Genomic DNA, 20397 nt, shown 5'->3' on the forward strand with positions numbered 1-20397 from the left:
TTTTCTCTCTGACATTTCCCTGATCTTTTAATTTTGTTGTTAAAGATGCCATCTGTTTACTAAAACAACAGAGGAATCTGAAGTTTAAAAGATAATTAATTCATGTTTCTTTGTCTGTCTTTAACAACAGTAAAAGGGTAGAGTTTATGCCCCGAGCGGGGGGTCAAACACATGTCCTCTAAGCTGTTATCTGTGCACCTTACCAACTGAGATAATTGGATGCTGGTATCCAAAGTCAGACATCACTGCTTTATATTGCATAGACTGCAAGGACACTGCAGAGAAATGATCTCACAGTGTGACACATTGAACAAGGACAATAAACCTGTAGATACAGAAACAATGCGCTTTTTTTCAAAATCATAATGAAGAGTCACTTGGCAAATGCCAAACCCAATGTGTGCTTGTAGAGAAAAAATACTTAATTTGTAAAATGCAACTGAGAGGCTAGATGAGCGGTTCTGACAGGACCACTAATGTATTTGCAAACCATGTCACCTTTGGCCTGTCTACCTCTAACAAGGATCCTGTTTTTCTTATGGATCCTGTGACTCCTCAGGTTTGAGTGGTTGAAGCAGAAATGATTATTCGGTGCACTCATTCAGGCATCTTTGCAGACATTTAGAGGTGCTCAAAACTACTTTGAATGTTTTGGGGAATATTGCTCAACTTTTTGTGATTTCAGAGAACTACAGAAAAATTTTGATTAACCAAATGCTTAGCCTAATTACCATAAAATAGTTAGCAAACACTTGTTTCTGCACTTTCCCTACTAATAACCCAGAGATCTTCAACATAGATATGATGCAACTTGCAGATATGATGCAGAACTCAATTATGATACTGAAACCAGTATTTAAAAGTTTTTCATGATTAATTGCATAAAAGTCTCTGAACCAGTGCTTAAATCTTTTAAAACTTCCATAACATTAGGCCTCTATCTCCAACTCTGGCGTCCTGGCGTAGCCCTGACTTTACAGTAGCAATAAGTTATTGCATTTGGATAGTATGTAGGCCCTTCCAGATGCTGCCCCTCTGAGCCCTTATATGCCCAGCTTCACTTTCCACTCACTGCTGAAATAAGAGACCACAGAGAAAGTTTCAGAGCATGTCTTACTTGGCATTTCCTGGTTAAGGGTAGGAGAGATTCTTTCACTGTTATTTGCCCCTGCTGTCACATGTCCTCCCTGAAGTTCATGGAGTTTGTATTGTTGCTGTGGTCCAGAGTGTCAGCATTCCGAGGACTTTAAGATTTTTATTTTTTTTATGTTTTGCACTGTATTTAGATTTCATTCAGCAGCTGTAAACACACACATTCTTGCCAAGATGCTGTTGGTGCGCCTGCATCATGAAGATAATGATAGATTGGACTGGATTTTTTTCCCTATTTTCCCATCAAAGACCAAGAGAAATGCAGTGAATCCAGGCAGCACAGTTTGCCCTCATCAAGCTTAATTGGACATATAGAGGAAATGCATAAACTTCATATTTGTTATCTTTTTTCAACAGAGGATGTAGCATAACTGTTTTTCATAGTGGTCTCATTAATGTATATGCTTAATTTTCGCTCTTCAAGTCTGAAAATTTGTAAAAAATTAAGTCTTATTGAGGGAAAAGTGTTCACAAAAGGGCTTAAAAAGAAAAAAGAAAATAGTTTTCTCACATTGGATGTGCACCAATTATATTGCAGTGTCACACATTTGTCCACAGAGCTGCTGAAATAAGTTGGACTTTCATGTGTAGCTGGATGTGTTTCATCCTTACTGTCTTCTTCTCATAATACGTTCTCTTAGATCTCAGATTAACTTTAAAATATTTGAGGTGTCAGCTTTGTGATCTACACGATTGCCCATCTGAACATGATAATGGAGCTACAACAAAGCCACAGCATGTACTTTTTAACTAACAGACAAACAGCAGTTTTACAAAGCAAACATCCAACATGTGTATCACAACATTGCTTTGAATCAAATCAGCTTTCTAACCTCAACAAAAAGCATGACCACACTCATCAAATCGATTGCGTCTCGCTGGATATTAACTGTGAAGCAGCGATTGTGTGTTGGGTATGAAGCACTTGCAGTGAAAATGTGACTCAATACTGTCCCTAAAAACATCCTGTATAGGCACCAAAGCTGCTGCTGCAGCTGTAATCAATATTGTTATATAAAGAATAAATCACATGACAACATGTACATCACGTGATCTGTTGCCCAGAGGCAGAGAAATATCACTTGACTACAGTTTTCTTTTAGCACTACAGTTTTAAAGCATTAACCATTAAGGTTTTCAAACTTTTCCTTTTTCCTTCTTGCATCCCATTTATATCACCTGCTCAGCATTACCAGCAGTGGCAGCTCTAGACCAGCATGTCTTCTTCTTTTGCTGCTGACTCTCCTTCCTGTTCCTCTTCTCCTTCTCTGATTTGTTCCTTTCACAGGACGCATGTCAGCTGCGCAGCTCAACACTGCCCCCGTAGTTTCCAGTGGTATTGCTCTGTTTGCTGCATCATGCAATGGATCAGCAAGGCCATTTATCTTTATCTTCATCTTTATTTTTATCTTCATCCATCCATCCATCCATCCATCCATCCATCCATCTTCAATGAAATGGGATGTTTTTTATTTATTTTTTTGGGTGTTCAGTGGATGAAAGGAATCCATGAACTTGAGCTGAACACTAATTTGGACTAAGATACAGTCCATCTGCATATTCACCCACCAACACATCAGCTTTTTTTTCTTTGTTACAACTGACTGCAGTTTCATGTGTCAAGGCATGTGAAATCCATGTCATCTTAATTAAATGAAAAAAACTGTTTGATTGTTTATCACCTATGCTGATTCTTGCAAACTTTGCTCCACTGAAACACAGCACTTCCAGACTTCCAGACTCTGTGTAGTTGTGCAAATCAACAGTAAATGGCAGGTTTTCTTTCCAACTGAATCAGAGAACAGCGCCTTCCTTCCATACCTGCCATTTTTACTGAGACTTAACAATCAGCTGAGGAAAATCTTTTTCAGAAGAGCCAAACTTGGCCATGTTTTCAAACCCATAATTAAGTGCTACAACATAAATGTTGATTTTTGTAAATTTTGGTGCATATAAACATTTCTTTTGGGAAAAAGTGACTCCACACAGGCTATGAGCTTTTAAAATATTGTAAAATGGTACCAAATTTGTAAGTGTAAAGTTTGCTTTCTCAAAAACATAATATTGAAACAGAAAATGGACAGTTTGAGACACCGCTGTATTCTATTTCAGAGTGAAATCACAGTGACTCAATAAATCTTGCTGAAAGACTTGAAGGGCCCCAAATTACGTCTACCTGCGTCATTTCACACATACTATACTGGACTGAATCTTCCAGCTGATCGAGCACACTATAATTACTGGCTCCAGTGAAATGACCTTTCTTTAAAAGGAGGAATAGTGCGCTAATTTAAAGTCCTCTTTTTCCAGGCAGGCCTGATCCGGACTGATAATGGGGAGTTTTTCATTGAACCCCTCGAGAAGGGCCAACAGGATGTGGAAGTGAAGGGGCGAGTGCATGTGGTCTACCGCAGATCAGCCATCAAGCGAGAGACGGGCCAGCGGAGGGACGATTTTCACAATGAAGGTAGGCGTGGAGCAGGAGTCTGACGTCAGTGGAAACAAAAAACACTGTGTGGGTTTCAGTGTTGTCACCGTTTGAAGGATTGAGAAAGGACATATGAGCGAGTGTACCACTGGTTTACTGCAGCTGTGAGACATGATTGTCCACAAGGAGAGACAAAGGTGATACCCTCAAATGCCAAAACATTAAGCATTACAAACAGGAAGAAAAAAAAATGCCAATGATAAAATAATATAAATACTGTGGTTTAAATTTATTGAAAAGAACAAGGTTCTGGTTCGTTTCAGCTGTTTAGTCAGTTCCCTTGCTAGTTTCCATTAATTTCTGTACAATTACAAATAATATTAGAGCATAAATCAAATGCACTATAGTAGTATGATGGTATATTCAAACACTTTGCTGTGTTATTTGGTGTGTGATGAGGCTGATTCAACCTTGCAAAATGAAAAAAAATGTGGTTCCTCAATTATTTATGTAAATGTGTGACTTTTCCTTAGACTTTTGACATGCATCTCATAGAACATCCACTTGTTTTACTTGCTTAAAATGTAAATCTGAGAAATTCCAACATTTTCCTAGAACATTCCCCAGTGGCTCAAAGACCAGCAGAGCAGATGGTCACAGACAGGCAAACACAGGTTTCCCTTCTTCTGAAACATTCTTACAAACATGAACACATGTCAAGTCCTGCACCCCACCTTTTTGAACAAAAGACCAAATAGATATTCACTGGAGAAAAGGGCTCTGCTTACATCAGTCAGAAGCCCAGTGAGCTAATTAGCTGCTCAGCTGCAGCGCATGGCTTATTGCCACAGTGCAAGTTTGTTTGCTTTGTCTCTTCTGTCCTATAATGTAACGCTTGTCTGACAGCCTGTCAGCAGCTGTCAGTCAAAAAAGTCTTTGACAAGCTCTCTTGTTTAGCTGAGTAAAAAAAAAAATCCCACAGTATTTTAGACTGAAAAAGGTATAGTTACATATCATGTCATATAAACTTTTATCAAACCAAATAAATATATTTAATATTAGACGGATTGCTTATATTATAAACCCACAAATAAATATTACTAAACAGTTACATTGACATTTATTATTCCACTGTCACCCTCATAATCCCATTTGACACTGCTTTCTCTGCAGCAAACATACATAAGACGCACACAACTATAAACACTCATTATTCGCAATTACAAATCAAAGCTGCGTGGATGCTTTACCCTGCAGCCTTGGTTGCTTTAACTCCTGAGCTTCAAAGTCTATAACTATGCTGTGTGCATTTATTAGGCATGCAGAGGCAGTGTTCACTAAACCAGCTGGTAAAATGAGGAATGTTGTGCTCCAGTGGCACAACAGGGACTCAAGGGAGCCAAAGAGGGGAGTTACTTTTCCTTTGCTGTCAAAAAACGCTATGATGAATTCCTTCTTTTTTACTCTCTTCCTGCAACAATGAATAGCATGAGCATCTGGTTGACTTAAAATCTTGGTATCTGTGGCTGTAGACATGAGTGGTCTCTTATTTTTCTATTAAGCTACTAGCTCATGCATCCCTATGGACAGTGAAAATTGAATCACACATTCACATGTTCAAAGACTCTCTTAGTCTTATGACATGCATTAAGTTTTCTATTTTTATAGGTATGTTTTCTCTAATAAAGGTATGCAGCTGTCGGATGATAGATAATCACTATTAGATTTTTTTGGAGCAATAGATCAGTGTTATATTCTTTAATACACATTAACTTCACAGCTATACATTTCACACACTATCAAGCAACCTACTGCAAGGACATGACTGGACTATACACCATCATCTGGGAAGCTGTAATGATTACTGCAGATTGTACTGTGAGTATTATAAAATAATTGTGTTATATTTAAAAAACAAACAAAAACCCCCTAGATTTCACTTGGTTTGTTTTTGTTTTTTAAATGGTCATTATGCTTCTCTGGACATGGATGGTATGAGTAGGCAGAAAATCTGACTAAAGCCAGCCAAACCAAGGCATGTGCGTGGAGAAGTGACTTGCTAATCACAATGTAATCCCACCCTGAGTCATGGCACTTAAACATACTTATGAAGCATACTGGTTTATTATTTAATTTTTCTAAATGGAGACAAAAGTTTTAAATAAGTATCCCACGTTATTAAAAAATTAAAGACCTGAGAATGAAGCTATGTTGGTTATTTATTTAACAGAATCAGATGAAAAAGGCAATTTTCAGTTAATTTTGGAAACGAGGAAGCTGCATTCATCTCTCATATACATTATATTATTTTATCCAACAGGGGAAAGGGTGAAGACAACTGAATATTTTATACAATGCTTTTAAACGTTTTCATTACTGTTTTCTATGTTTGTGCACAATGCTACGCATGGACCAATCACCTGGCCACAAATAGTTATAAAAACAACCTGATGAGTAGCCATTAAAATACTGATCAGATGAGGAGACGACACTTTCTAGGAAAGAAGACTAGTGGAGATGGAAAGCTCTGTTTCATTTTTTCACATTATTTTGTGCTGTGGATTTTCATATCCAGCTCACATCCCACGCTTATGAGTTAAACATGTACACATGAAACTTTGCACTTACTTGGTAATATCAGCACAACAAGTGTTAGATAAATGACCACCGTGAAGCAAGAAGTGGATTCAGGATTGTTTTAGCTGAGACAAAAACGGTTCTACTTTTATTAATTAATTTATTTTTTTAGGGTAAAGCAGGTGAAGTTCTTGCTCCACTTGATGGAAATTTGCTTTGTTACAGAAAGTCTAACCAAAATGTTTAGATGTCTTAAAATGAATTAAACATGAATCGGATGAAACTGGACAGAAATATTAAAATATTAAATATTAAACATGTTTGAATTGCTTCTTTTTGGAATGATGTGGTTCCTCATTAAGTGTGTAAAAACATTTAAATGGAATATGGAAACATAATGAGACATATTTGTTATTTTCTAATGAATTTTGAGAATTAGTTATGCATGCATCGCTATTTGTTTATGTGTGAATTCTAGATAAGCTTCCAAACTGTAAAACTGGCTCTATTATCATATTGCTTTTTCACTGAGAAGTTATGTCTGAGTGTTTTCTATTTATCTCTTCTCTTGGCTTTGTTTGAATTGACAGCACTTCAGTTTTCAGTTTAGAGCAAGTAGGTTTTAGACTCATCCTTCACAGCATCTCACTCTTAAAAAATATCTAATATCACAAGAACTGTTCAATCCTACACAATCTGCCACAGGCTGAATTTCTAAAGTCCAAATTCACACAGTTCATGGCTTCCTTGGAGTGTTTCAAACACATTCATACATAGACAGGACACAGTACATAAATATCAATAATGCAAAAAACAGCTGTAGCAGACGGATGGATGTTGTTTTGACATGGTGTGACTCAGCTGGGATTCATGCACGTGGTATTGTGAGGTTGCACGAGTGGCAAAAAGGATACCTCCTGTTCCCGGCCAACAGTTTATGAGTCTAATGGGAGGATTTTCACAAAGGAGAATGCAACCTAAAAAATAGAGTCAACACAGCCTTGACAATGGTCCCCAAATATTCAATTTACTCGCCCTTCAAGTCAGAGATGAAATTTCTTTTATGTCAAGTTTGATACAACTTGAAATGACTTTATAGCAGCTGAAGTAAGAGGTGATATTAACACCCAGCAGAATCTGTTCATTGACTTGTTTACATCTTGCTCGTATCTTGCAGTGGCAGACTTTGGAATTGCAGATCTCCCAGCGGCTCTGGATCTCGTTGAACATAAACTTTCTGAGTCCGAACGCAAGAGGAGGCATGCAAAGAAAGATGACTACAACATTGAGGTGCTGCTGGCTGTGGATGACTCTGTGGTGCGCTTCCACGGCAAGGAGCATGTGCAGAATTATGTTCTCACCCTAATGAACATAGTAAGTCTATTCTTGAATAAATATCTGATCAGGTTCTCTTGACCTGCTGCTTATGCAAAATCTCAATTTGAAGTTAAGAAAGCTGCAACTAATGATCATTTCAGCGCTTATTAAATTGCAGATAATTTGGTATTTTAACTGGTTAAATGCACTGATCACTTTTCCTCAAGTCAAATGTAATAGCTTTAAATATCTTGTTCAATTCAGAATCAGGCTTTGTACTGTGTTATTGTTTGATTATAACCTGTGGAAAAACATTTCTTGTCTCAAACTGGCATCCCATGATTAAAGTGGCTCTTAAAAGGAAACACTTAATTAGAATGACATTTGCTCTTGTTGCCTCTAGGGACACTAGTTTAGATTATGCCCTATTTGGACCATATTAAGGGTATGAACAAACAAAATTTAAGGTTGTTTGGATGTTTTTGGTAAAAAAAAAAAAAAAAAAAAAACTTCTTTAAGAATGTTAAATGGCACTAAGAAAGAACAGCTGAAAAAAATGTCTTGAAAGAATAGCAGAACAAGAAATTTGTGCACACTCAGTGCTGCTATTTTAATCAGAGCAGTTAACAGAAACTGACACCGTTTTTTTTGTACACTGCTCAGCATTAGACATATTCAGTTATATTGGCTACTAAAAAGCATGTGGTTTACAAAATATTTCAAAACAAATAAAAAAAAAAATGTATTCTAAATGTTGAAGCTCTAGAAATTTCCTTTCCTGGCACAAAAATGCTGCAGAGTTTGGTCAATTTTTTTATCTACTAGTAGCTACTTTCCTGATTGTACTTTTTGACATCAGGCCTTGCCACACTTTTTCTTGCTGTTGATGGATTACCGATGAGAGAGAGAGGCCAAAACAGTAAAGAACAAAAAAAGAAACTCTCCGCTTATTCATTATGGGTTCTACCAGCTCCTACCACCATAATCTGCTTATTGGGCCCAAATCCCCCAAGTCAGATTTTCACAGGGAACTGGTTTCACTCTGTAACAGTTACCATTTGGAGCCTGCATGGCAGTCTGATTAGCTGCACTAGGCCAATTAGAAAAATGACTGGGAGCTGTGCAAGGCAGTCATGGAAACAGTGCCAGAAGTCCACTTGCACTTCCAAACTCCTTTTACATAGACTGATGTGTTTATTTAATTAGAAAATTATATTCACAATCTGTTCCTAAATGGCTTTAGCAGAGAGAAATGTCTGACTTTTACTGACATTGATTGAACTGAAGTGGCTGTGAGATTGAATACTGTAATTTTCAGTCCTTAGTGTCTAATGCGCTCTGATAACTTAGCAGTATTTCAGATCACTGGCAGGAGGAGTAAGTTTTAAGAAGTCTGTGGAGTTAAAATTGACTGATCTATGGGTGTATGACAAAATTTACTTTCAGCTGTGTCCACATATTCCACTTCGAACAGGGCAAAAGTTTTGGAGGAAAAAAAAATGCACCTTGGAGAAAGAAAAGTTCAGTTTAAGAAAACTAGGGTCAAAACCCTTTAGCTCCACTGGTAAGCCACAGGCTTGCTGTGTCTGAAAGAGCTCTGCCCGCTCAAATCCCTCTGAATCCCTGCTCCGTGGCTGCAGAATGTGTAGTACCACCTGGAGAAACTCTCCCTGAGGGATTGATTACTGAACATCCTGTCTGCGCAAAGCCAAGGTGACTGCTGAGGTCCCCGCCACACAATGGCTCTGTTGTTTGACCACGGACCAGATTTTGTCCATGTCAATGTGATGCTGTACACAAGCCAGGGACACCTAGCGCCTGTAGCCCACAGCTGCTAGTCTCATTTTCAGCCACAAGAGTCCCATTTCAGTCTGCTGTGTGCTCCTCCTGGCTTTGTAATTATCCCAGTATATGTGGGGTTCGCCTGTCTCTCAGCTGGAGAGACAAAAGTTTTTGTAAGAAATTGAATCCATAGACCTGAATGCTGTAAAAGAAAAATATACCATGTGTTTAGTAATGCTATAATAGAACTTTTATGATGTTGTCCTCATTTTCAACAGCTTCTTTGTGTCTGGTCCAGTATAAACACAAGTATATAGGTCAGTATAGGCCCCATTGAGGAATTTGAGTAACAAATCTAGACAAACCTGGGGTCATTCAAGGGTTCTTTACAGCATTTATTGACCTGAGTAGGCCTTTGTGAATGGAATATTTGCTTAAATGCCTTGGGTGTAACTCTGCGTCCCAGAGCAAATTTGGACTTAGGCCAAGATAGAGTTTCCTCAGTGACAGAGCTTTTGTTGTGCACAGTCATAATTTTGACCCAGAGAAAGATAAAGGACATGCTGGCTATTGGTATAGCAGAAATATAAAACTCTGTACTTCAGTTTTCTGTTTTTGGACCCTCTGAATATTTCTTCTATTTGCATGACGTTAAAAAAATAACACAAATGAGCTTTCTTAGATTTTCTTTCTTTCTTTCTTTCTTTTTTTTTTATTAAAACAACAGCTGCTATTTTATTCATAGTATTATGATACAACTATGTCCACAACAGGTGTCGTACAATGATGCCTCTGGCTGAGATTAGTCTGTTCTAATAATGAAGTAGACAACCTAAAGCAGACTTGAAATTGATCCTTAATTATAAAATTACTTCTTCAAATAAAAACAGCCAAGAGAAAATATTTCCTAGCATGAAATTAAACCTTTATTTAACTGCTTTTTGTACATCAGTTTTGCCAAAGACCCACCATTTATATAAGCAGCTTGCTTTCCCAACAGCTGCTCCGCTACAGCACTAATGAAATCATTGGACTTCACCAGATTGCTAGCTGTCCAGTGACACTAATTACCCACATGACCTTTAATAGACAAGTGTTGCATGTTATTCAGACAGTGACCTGCTGAGAGTTGAGCTACATAATTGTGAAACAAACAAACAGTTTAGTGCATACCAGCAGCTCAAAGCATAAAATATGAAGTGAATAACCTGGATTTAGATTCCCACCACATTTACTGATCACTACCAAGTGCTTTATAAACACACATAGATCAAGAACTTGAAAAAGACTGAAAAAACTTTATAAAGAATATTATTAAAATAATTATAGAAACAGCTTACATACAGTATAAAAATTGAAATTACATTAATTATATAGTGTAAAAGCCATTTATTTGTGTCATCGATTTTCATGAAATTACACCGCATTGGTGGGTAAAAGAGGAAGAAGACAACTCTTTAGGTATAAACCTCAAATGTTTACCACTGAAAGGGTTTATTTTGGTTAGACAAATTGCTGCATCAATAAAAAGAAATAAGCACTCAAAAATTGAGGCGATGGTGATTAGGTCATGATGAGAAAATGTGGTAGTAGTTGTAGTAGCAACCTTAACCCTTTAAGGAGAAAAGCAATGAGTAGGTGATGAAATGTTGGTGGGAAGGAAACTCTTTTCTGAAGAAAAAGAAGGCAGAGAAGCAAAAAAAAAAAAAAAAAAAAATACTGGATGCTTTCTATCTTTTAATTGATGTGGTAATAAAAATCTTTTCAGTGAAGCCTCACACTGCAGAGAGGTGGGGATTTAATAGTATATTGATTTAAAAAAAAAAAAAAATATATATATATATATATATATAGTACAATTGTGTATTTTGGCTGGATTTTTATTACCAATACTGAAGGTAAAGGTTTGCTCTTTAAGGATTCCAGTTGACCTTGGATCTACGTCTTTAAGCTGTGAGCTTATTGGGATAAAACCTGCTATGAAAAAGATGCAGTAGCAGCAACAATCTGCTTTAAGAGGATCTGTAAAAGTTTAAAAAGTCCTTCCTGTGATGTCCTGCTGAGGGAGATAAAATGTTCTGCAAAACATGAGTCTAGTTTTGCTTTATTCTAGCATTTCATTAATGTAATTATTAAGTAAACTTTTAAATATGAGTTTATTTCAGGCAATCCACATGCCTTAAATTGTAACCCACTTCCTTAGTCACAACTCCAGAAATCATGAAACAGAAGAGGGTGCTTAGTAAATTTAAATTACCTCCTGTTTATTGCGACCTAAATGAAAGAAAACAAAATATCTGTCTTTTATTCCACTCTGAACTCCATTAATCGACCACAAAGTAAAACAGTTGATTGGCTTTATGGGGCTCTGAAAGAGTGCTGACACGCAGCCACTAATTGATGAAAATACAACACAAGCGAGTGGAAATTGGGTTTGGGATTTGAACGAGATCCTAGCTTGGCCTGAGTTTATACATACACATACCACTGCAGTCTTATAAAGCCAAATACTGCAGCAGTCGACACATTTCTGGGTCAGACATGTTGCCATTGCATAACAACTTTGGTTTCACTGGACAATTGCCAATATGTTAAAGTACTTCATCATGATTCCAAGTTTGTTTAAAGAGATGGAAAAAAGTACGGCTTGAGGGCTTTCTGCTGCACCTCCGAAAAGAAAAGTAGTGTCATACCAACATGAGCAGCAAATGTTTTTCACTTTTCTCAGCAGCTTTTAAATAAGTAGATTAATTTCAAAAGAGAACTGAATTAATCGGTTATTTTTTAGATATAATGATAGCTAACTTCAAAGTGCGATAATTTGAACCCCCATTTGCTGCAATTTTTTGGGGATTTAAATAACTTATTTCTATATAGATAATGATGGGGCTAATTATTCTTATTTTTACTAATTAAAACATAGTTAAGAGTATTATATTGCCCCTTTGCTAACAGATTGCCCTTACAAACTGGAACTTTAAACTTTTTTTAACTTTTAAAGTCCCACCAGCACAGATGACTGTAAACACAATTTGTCTTCATTTAAAAATGCTTCAGAGATTAGCTTTATGACTTGAGGGGAAACAGTGAGCTTTTTTTCCCCCACAGACATTACATCTCGCTCTGCTTTGTTTGTAGTAGTGCTTGAGGACAGCCATGTGTTCATAAGATGCTCTCAAATAATCAAATAAAGCATTTGCCCTTGACTGTTTCCTGTCTTTTAGGTTGATGAAATCTACCACGATGAATCTTTGGGAACCAACATCAACATCGTCCTCGTCCGCATGATAATGGTCGGGTACCGGCAGGTGAGTGATGCCTCATATTGTTGTTAATCTTTGAATGTACAAATAAAGACTATGGGGGATTTTTTTAAGATCACAGGACAATTTCCCATATCTTGACTCATCTCATGTCCAGAGGAAGCATTCCTACAAGTTAAGTGTGTGAACTTAACACAGCAGCAAACTGCATTTCTGACCTGTTTCTGCTCCCACATAATGATTTCCACCACAAAATTAAAACTTTATTGCCTGAGGGCATAATACAATATTCAAATGCACATAGACATTTAATTCTGCTATTCAGCCTTGTTGTTTTACATATCATAAATCATGAAATCCCAAAGTCATTAATTCTTTAACGATCACCCCAAACAGTTGTAAACAGAGTGGTGGACCCCCCCACCCCCCCTCTTAACTTCTGAAAAGACTCACCCTTTCTCTGAGTTTCTCATTTTATACTCAACTTGAAGGATTTCCCACCAGCTGTGTCTGGTTCCACAATGTCTTTTGTTGCCCTTCTACAAACTTTTTTGATGTGTTGCTGGCAGCAAATTCAAAATGTGCATATGTCTTTTCAAATCAGTCAATGTCATTATGTAAAAATTTTCTTTTTCAAATGTTTTTGATTAATAACACATCTTAAAATGGTGACTGCATTCTGCTTTGTGGACATTTTACACAGCATTCAAAGTGTTTTGGAAATCTGTTTGTAATGTAAAACACTTCTTTGAGACAGGCATTAAGAGCAGGACTGGTTTGAAAGGTTTGAAGAGAGTCCTTTTCATTAGATGTCCTGTTAATTTGTAACATATGTACACAGCTGTCACTGCCCAGACATTGTTTTATGTAGTATTCAGTTTTGATTGGATTAAAAACAGTTCAGACTGAAATGAAAATGATAGAGTAGTAACTCCAGACGCTTCATCATCCACTGAAAAAGATGTCAGGGCTCTGAATGAAGTCCCCAGTCTTGTTGTAGCCTGAAACAGGATTAAATGCAACACCAATCCACCCTAAAGTCATCAGTCAGTGTTGTGTTTGTATGGAATGAATATATAAGAAGATATAAATCTGCATTTCTTATTTTATAAGTTGCTGGCAGATTGACTGGTTAGTTTTCCGTCTAGTTGCCAGTCTTTCTTAGAAAAGCTAATCAGCTGCAGTATAAAGTTTTATATTTGTTGTACACATATTAAATGATATGTATCTTCTCAGTCAACCTATCAGTGTCAAACTACATCTTAAGGAGTGATGCTCTAAAGTAACTTAGGGTTAGATTTAACATACAAGCAGTGTCCTTTGTTTTGTAACTTGGTTTATTTCTGAAAGAGATGATTAATTGACTAATTAAATAGTCTCTTTATAACTATAGAATAAATAGAGATTTTTTTATATTTACTGCAAATGAGGCATCATTTAAATAGAAAGAAAATTAAGAAAAGCAAACAAACCAGTGCACTCTCACTCTTGCAACTAATTTACTGCTGAATAAAAGCAAAATATTTGCAGTATTTGCAGGTTTATTAAATGCATGAATCAGTGATTTTTTTTGTTCTCCTGTTGCCACTTTGGTGGCCAGTTGACTGCATGTCAAACTGTATGAGGTATGATAAAATGTCTGTAATATGCAATACAACAGAAACAAGTGAGTCATGTGCTGTAGGCATGTCCATCTGTCCGATAAAGCCTTTTAATCTACAGACCTGGCTGATGCTGCCTGGAATCTGAAGATTTTACATCTGGGTTTTTCTGTCTGCCAAATACATTCCACTGAGTACCTTCATTTCTCCCTATCTCACATACTCAGTATATAAGCAGCATTGTTGTCCATCTTAGTGTTACATCATCTGAGTCTTGTATACAAGCTACATAGATTTATTTAATGAAAAAGAAAAATGGCGCTAATAGCATTTACCAAGAACTGAACTAGAAGACTAGAAGGAGGGAGGGAGTTTGCAGAAAACCCATGCAAACACAGCAAAGAAAGGGTGGATTCCTCTATTATCAGTGCAAATGTAGCATACTGTGTAAGTGTTTGTCAAACCTTCTATGCAAATATGACCTAAAACATAGTTATTTTTGATTACTGAAATATAAGTACTGTGCAATAGTTAGAAAAGCTTTTCTACTTTTTTTCTGTTTAGTATATTCCATTAGGATTTCCTTAATATATTAAAAGCAAACATTTAAAATTAAACCATGACCCTTATGTTTTCACATATAGGCTAAGGTTATTTTTTAAACCAGAATTTAAACTTTAGTGTTCTCTGTCTACAAAACCTTTTTCTTTAAAGCTTTCTGACTTGTGCACAGGATCTTCAGCAAACTTCAGATGGGGAGAGTGGTGGGTTTCTCCTTGCAGCCCTACCACTCATCTTTGTTGCTTATTGTTCTCCTGACTGTAGAATCATGCACTCATGTGAGAGACCTTCAGTTATTTAGAAGTTGCCATGGTTTTTAATTTACTCCAGTTGTCCACATATTGCGTTCAGTGAAGTAAAGTCTTTACAAAGGGTTTTAAAACTTTTTTTTTCTCCTGATGAGCATTACCTTTTTTGCGGGGGGTTCTTAAAAAATTTCATGTTGTGCGATGATGAATTTCCTCAGGCATGTGTTTATAAGCTTAGACTTTCTTAGACCCATGTTCTTTAAATAAAACAAGGCCTTCATTTGTGATCTCACTGATTGAAAACACCTGGCTGTAAATTCAAACTATAGAGAAATCCAAGAGGCTCACAAACTTCTGTCACCCATAGATATAATGTTAGATAGTTTTTCTTATAAATAATTGACTACTTATGATATTTCTTTCCCATTCGTTTAATAGGAGTGCCTTTATTGTTAGGCTTGTGTAAAAATCTGATAATGTCTTAACTTATGAAAATATTTAAGAACCAGTGTATAGATGGATTCATCCTGTTTCATTCCAAGTGACATTTTACTCATATTTTATTTCATATGACTCAACATATCAGCATAAATCCTAAGGTCACATATTACAGGAGATTTCTTTCAAACATTTCTTTCTTTAAAGATAATTACTTCAAACTGAACCTGTAATCTAAAGTGATGTCATTATCTGTTGTATCTGTTGAGTCTGACTTTTAGATTTGGATGAAAAGAAGCTTAGACAGTAGAAAGATGACAGAGGATTTAGCTACCATGTGTCAGACAGTTGGTGTTATAAGAATGTAATCTTTCTCCCTGAAAATGTGGTCCATAACTCTTCTCCTTTCATAAATCTTAAAGTAAGAGATAGGCGCATCTGAAGTGAAATGTCAGAGAATCTTCTTCTACCTGAAAAGGACTCACGATTCACACTTTGCTGAAGAGCTATTCTTTACGACCTTTGTTACTCTGCAGTCTATAAGCCTGATTGAGCGTGGCAACCCATCTCGCAGCCTGGAGCAGGTGTGCCGATGGGCCAACACGCAGCAGCGCCGCGACCCCGACCACGCTGAGTACCACGACCATGCCATCTTCCTTACAAGGCAAGATTTTGGTCCCGCAGGTATGCAAGGTACTGTATTTTTCTCGATCGAGGCCTGTGCAGACTGAGTGCTGATATCTGCTTCCATTCACAAAGGGGTTGGCTTCAAGTCTTGCCCAGGTAAGGTCAATGGAAACTTTAGAGAGGGGGCTGCAGCTGAGGTCATGGACCCACTCTGCCAACGGCAGCCTCAGAGGAAAATAATTTAAGCTTTCCAAAACCTTGCTGACTTGACATTGATGCCACCCTGGAAATTTTTTAATCAAGATTTATAGGAGGATTTTTTGGCATGTAGAGAAAAACCAGTTTATCATTAAGTTAGTCTCTTTCTTTTAATCTTTATTTAGTTTTGTAAATTTCAGAATGAACCATTCTTCATTCTTAAATAATCAGTAGATTATACTGCACCTTAATCTAAGTACACATGTATGGAGGTGTTTATGCTATACATGTTTGTCTCATCTTGTACTTCTTCTTTTCAGCCCTTCAAACCAAATTTGAAGTGAGCAGCCAAACCTGGGTCCAGAATGAACAAAGATTCTCTGAGCCCAAGCTCAGTATCTTGCATTGACCTGTGTATATTTTTAAGTTTTAAAGCACATGTGTCATGTTTAGAGGACAGCCTGAGCCTACCTGGTTTGCCTGTCACACCCACGGGTGTTGCCATAGCTGCAGTTGTTTTGTGATCATAACAAGCCCAGTTTCTGTGGCACTTTGCTCTTTGTTGGCCTGGACCCTTCGCTGTGTGTCAGGGTCATGTGAAGACATCGCACTATCTCGCCAACTTTTAACTGCAACATGGCAGATTCTATATCCAGATATAGTTTTTGAGGTGTTTGGCGTGAGTTTATGGGATAGAGAGAAATGCTGTCTCAAACAGGATCATTGAGAGATGATAACTTACAAATATAATATTTCAAGGATCCAAGTGCTGTCCTTGTAACTAAAGATTTCCCATGCAAGATGTTCAATGTTTGAGTTTATCAACCAGATGACAGACCGCTTCACTTCACACTCTTGCCATCAGCAGTAGAAAAACACATTTTCAACCATAACTGCTGCTGCTGCTGCACCTTTTTTTTTTTTTTTTGCTTCAGTCTGCAAAGCTCCACAGCTGGCCTCTTCATGGGAATGTAATCTGCATTCTCCTGAATTCCCTTTATCTGCATGTCAGATAAAGGGTAATGCTCCAAAGCTGCTTCCATGTTTGCTATTCCATTTGCAGCATTAATATGTTCATTATGTTGTCATTTATTTATAGAGCCATCAGTCATCTGAAGCAAAAGGGGTCTTGTTAAAACACCGTAACGTCACGTCTGCTGTGTCCGAAATAACCTTCTGCAGACATTCATCTTTTTCAGCACCACCGTAATAACCCCATACCCAAGCCTATTTAAGAGTCTTTATTACCACTTGTCTGCCTGCTGCATTTTCTGCTTTTTACCTGCATGCCAAAAAAAGGCCTTCTGATGGTCAGAAAGCATGAAAATTATGTGAAAGCCGCCAAAAGAAGGCTGAAGTGAGTGTGCTTCTGAACCAAATCAAACCTGCTAAGCTGAATCGCTGCACACCTCTTGATCGAGTTATGTTGAATGTTTGTGCTTTGCTTAAAAGTTTTTTCTGTGTTGCACTGATAAAATTATGTCTTGCTAGTTGGGTGTCTTCTAAGTAACGATAACGACATGCTGAATTGCTTTCAGTTTTTTTTTTTTTTTTTTTAAATGAAGTAAGAGGGAAATGTTCAATGCCTTAACCATGACATAAGACCCTCAGGTTACTTCACAACCTTTTTGAATTTGTTTTCATTAGTATTGAATAAGGCTGTTTTAAATTCAGATACAAAGCTTCTATATTAACCTCTGTTACAGAAAACCTTGAGGAAGGGATCATTTTTACTTTAGGAATACAAAATAATTTACCTGATCAAAAGCAAAGTATTCTATAGATTTATTTTTCATTGTTGTATAAAATAGAACAATAAATAATTTTTTAATCACATTAGAGTGATGAATATGTTCACCATCATTCTGGTTCTTGATTTTTTGGGCTGTGTGGTCTTTCTGTTGTCCAGGTTATGCTCCAGTGACGGGGATGTGCCACCCACTAAGGAGCTGCACCCTGAACCATGAGGATGGCTTCTCCTCTGCCTTCGTGGTAGCTCATGAAACCGGCCATGTGTGAGTAACAGCTACATGATGAAAGGTCCAGCTGTGTCTAACAGGGTCTTACAGTATCCCGTTACGATAGTAGTTTTGTATGGTCCTTTATAGCTGTGGTCTATAGTCAAACTTTAATAGAGCTCTGCAGTCTTTATTTAATTTGACATTTGGTCTGCTAGCAACATACTTGTTCCTGATAAGAATAACCATATTTCTCTAAATTAATTTTTTCCATTATTGTTATTATTTAACGCATTTAGCATTTTTTGATCTGGTGCATGCTTAAAATAAGGTAAGAAAGAGGTGTGTGCCTTAATAATGAGACATTTAGGACTCATACCATATATATTGTACGTATTAGTGAAGTAGATCCACTTTGTAAAGCTGTATTATCAGTCCTTAGTCCTGAGCTTCATTCATACATGATCATAAATCAGAGATATTGTATAGAAATGTGGGCCCATTTCATAAAGCTGTCTTCCTCTCTGATGGAGCTCTAAAGTATTATGAAATGCTGTAACATCTGTGAGCATAGCCTCCTGCTGTGGCAAGAATTTACAAAGACAGGCAGACTGACTTGATTTACTGTCACATCACACAAAAGAGCAGAAGATGGAGGTCACCAACGTTTTCATCTGTTCAACGTGACAGAGAAACAGTGTCTGTGGTCTGCCTGTTGAGATCTTAAACCTTTAAGGCAACAAGAACCTCCAGTTTTTTTTTAAGTTGTTTTGCATGTTGCATGCTTTTTAGTTTAGTTTTTTTTGTTTGTTTGTGTTGTTAAAAAAAAAGAATTTCATTATCTTGATGTTAAAACAGTTCTACTGTGGTGCCAATGGGCAAAACACAATAGCAATAGCAATAAAAAAAAAAAACAAACAAAAAAAAACACAATAGCAGGCAGCACACAATATGAAAATAAACTACCAAAACAGCAAAAAGCATTTGAGAAAATAAAACTAGTGAGAAAATACAACAACATAAAAATAATACAGAACATAAAAGATTTGACAGATCTGAAATGGCACAAGTAAGAAAAGACAGAACTGACAACAAAAAAATAAAAGCGCTATATAAGTACAGGCCAATATCTCATAAAACCCAGTTACATACAAAAACAACTTGTCATCATGCTTTATGGCATGATTTTCCTTTTTTGTCTATTTTTGTATCTTAGGGCACTTTATAGACAAACCAGTTCGAGCCAATCCATTGTCATCCAGTCAATACTCATACAAGCCAATTCATAATAATTAAGGAAAACCAACTACACTGAATCTTGACTTCGATTCTATCCACCATCTTAAGCATGCACAGGGTGGCGGGCGACAGTAGAAAGGAAAGAAAAAACTCTGTTTTAACAAGAAGGAAATGACTAAGGGATGGCTAACCACCCCTAACTATATAACCAACATAAAAATTAAGGTTTTAAGCCTAAAATTAAAGGTAGAGAGGGGCCTGATAGCCAGGCTCTGCCTCCATTCAACTGCAGTAAATAAATCTGCAGTCCCATAGCGATGTGCTCTGTTGGGAATATTTGGAGCTATGAGATCTTTGATATTCAATGGACCTTGGTCATGGAGAGCTTTATATGTGAAAAATTTTAAATTCCATCATAGATTTAACAAGGGCCAGTGAAGAGAGGCTAAAACTGGAGAGATATGATCTCTCCTGCTAGTTCTCATCAGAACCCTCACTGCAGCATTTTGCATCAGCTGGAGACTTTAAGGAAAAATTTCCTCAGCAGTCTGGTTGGGATGGGGTCTAAAATACAAGTTGAAGGTTTAGATGAAGGTATTATTCTGGTTAACTCAAAGAGCTGTAGGACAGAAACAGTCCAAACAGACATCAGGTTCTAAAGAAAGCTGCTATGGATGAGACATCATTAATAGTGGGAAAAATATCATGAATTTTCTCTCTAATAAAAACGATTTTGAAGAAACTTATGAAGTCATTACAGCTGAGAGAATACATGGCTCAATAGTACTATGACTCATAGTAAGCCTAACTACAGTGCTGAAAAGAAAATTGGAGTTGTTCTTCTCAGGAGCAGTTTTTTTTTTTTTTTTTGGCACACTATTCATGCGGTCTGGCACTGCATAAAAATGCTAACGAAATCAAATCAATTTTGTTGCTACTCTTTGACATGTGCAAGTCTCTAATCACCACTACAGACTCATCCCTTTAAAATTTATTATATGGAAAGTA

At 36.9% G+C, this 20397-nt stretch overlaps 1 protein-coding gene across 3 annotated transcripts in view; it reads left to right on the forward strand.

The window, feature by feature from the left end:
- LOC121632848 (A disintegrin and metalloproteinase with thrombospondin motifs 14) overlaps nt 1–20397 on the forward strand; it is a 55160-nt gene that overhangs the window by 11949 nt on the left and 22814 nt on the right. For 2 of the 3 annotated variants that reach the window (XM_041974607.1, XM_041974606.1), the window contains 5 exons: nt 3463–3619; nt 7335–7531; nt 12481–12564; nt 15904–16060; nt 18102–18207. In XM_041974607.1, coding sequence (XP_041830541.1) covers nt 3463–3619; nt 7335–7531; nt 12481–12564; nt 15904–16060; nt 18102–18207 — 701 coding nt within the window. The remainder of the gene's footprint in view (nt 1–3462; nt 3620–7334; nt 7532–12480; nt 12565–15903; nt 16061–18101; nt 18208–20397) is intronic. The other variant, XM_041974608.1, reaches the window with a different exon arrangement.

This window comes from Melanotaenia boesemani, chromosome 21, assembly GCF_017639745.1.
Source record: "Melanotaenia boesemani isolate fMelBoe1 chromosome 21, fMelBoe1.pri, whole genome shotgun sequence".
In the NCBI taxonomy this organism is placed as follows: Eukaryota; Metazoa; Chordata; class Actinopteri; order Atheriniformes; family Melanotaeniidae; genus Melanotaenia; species Melanotaenia boesemani.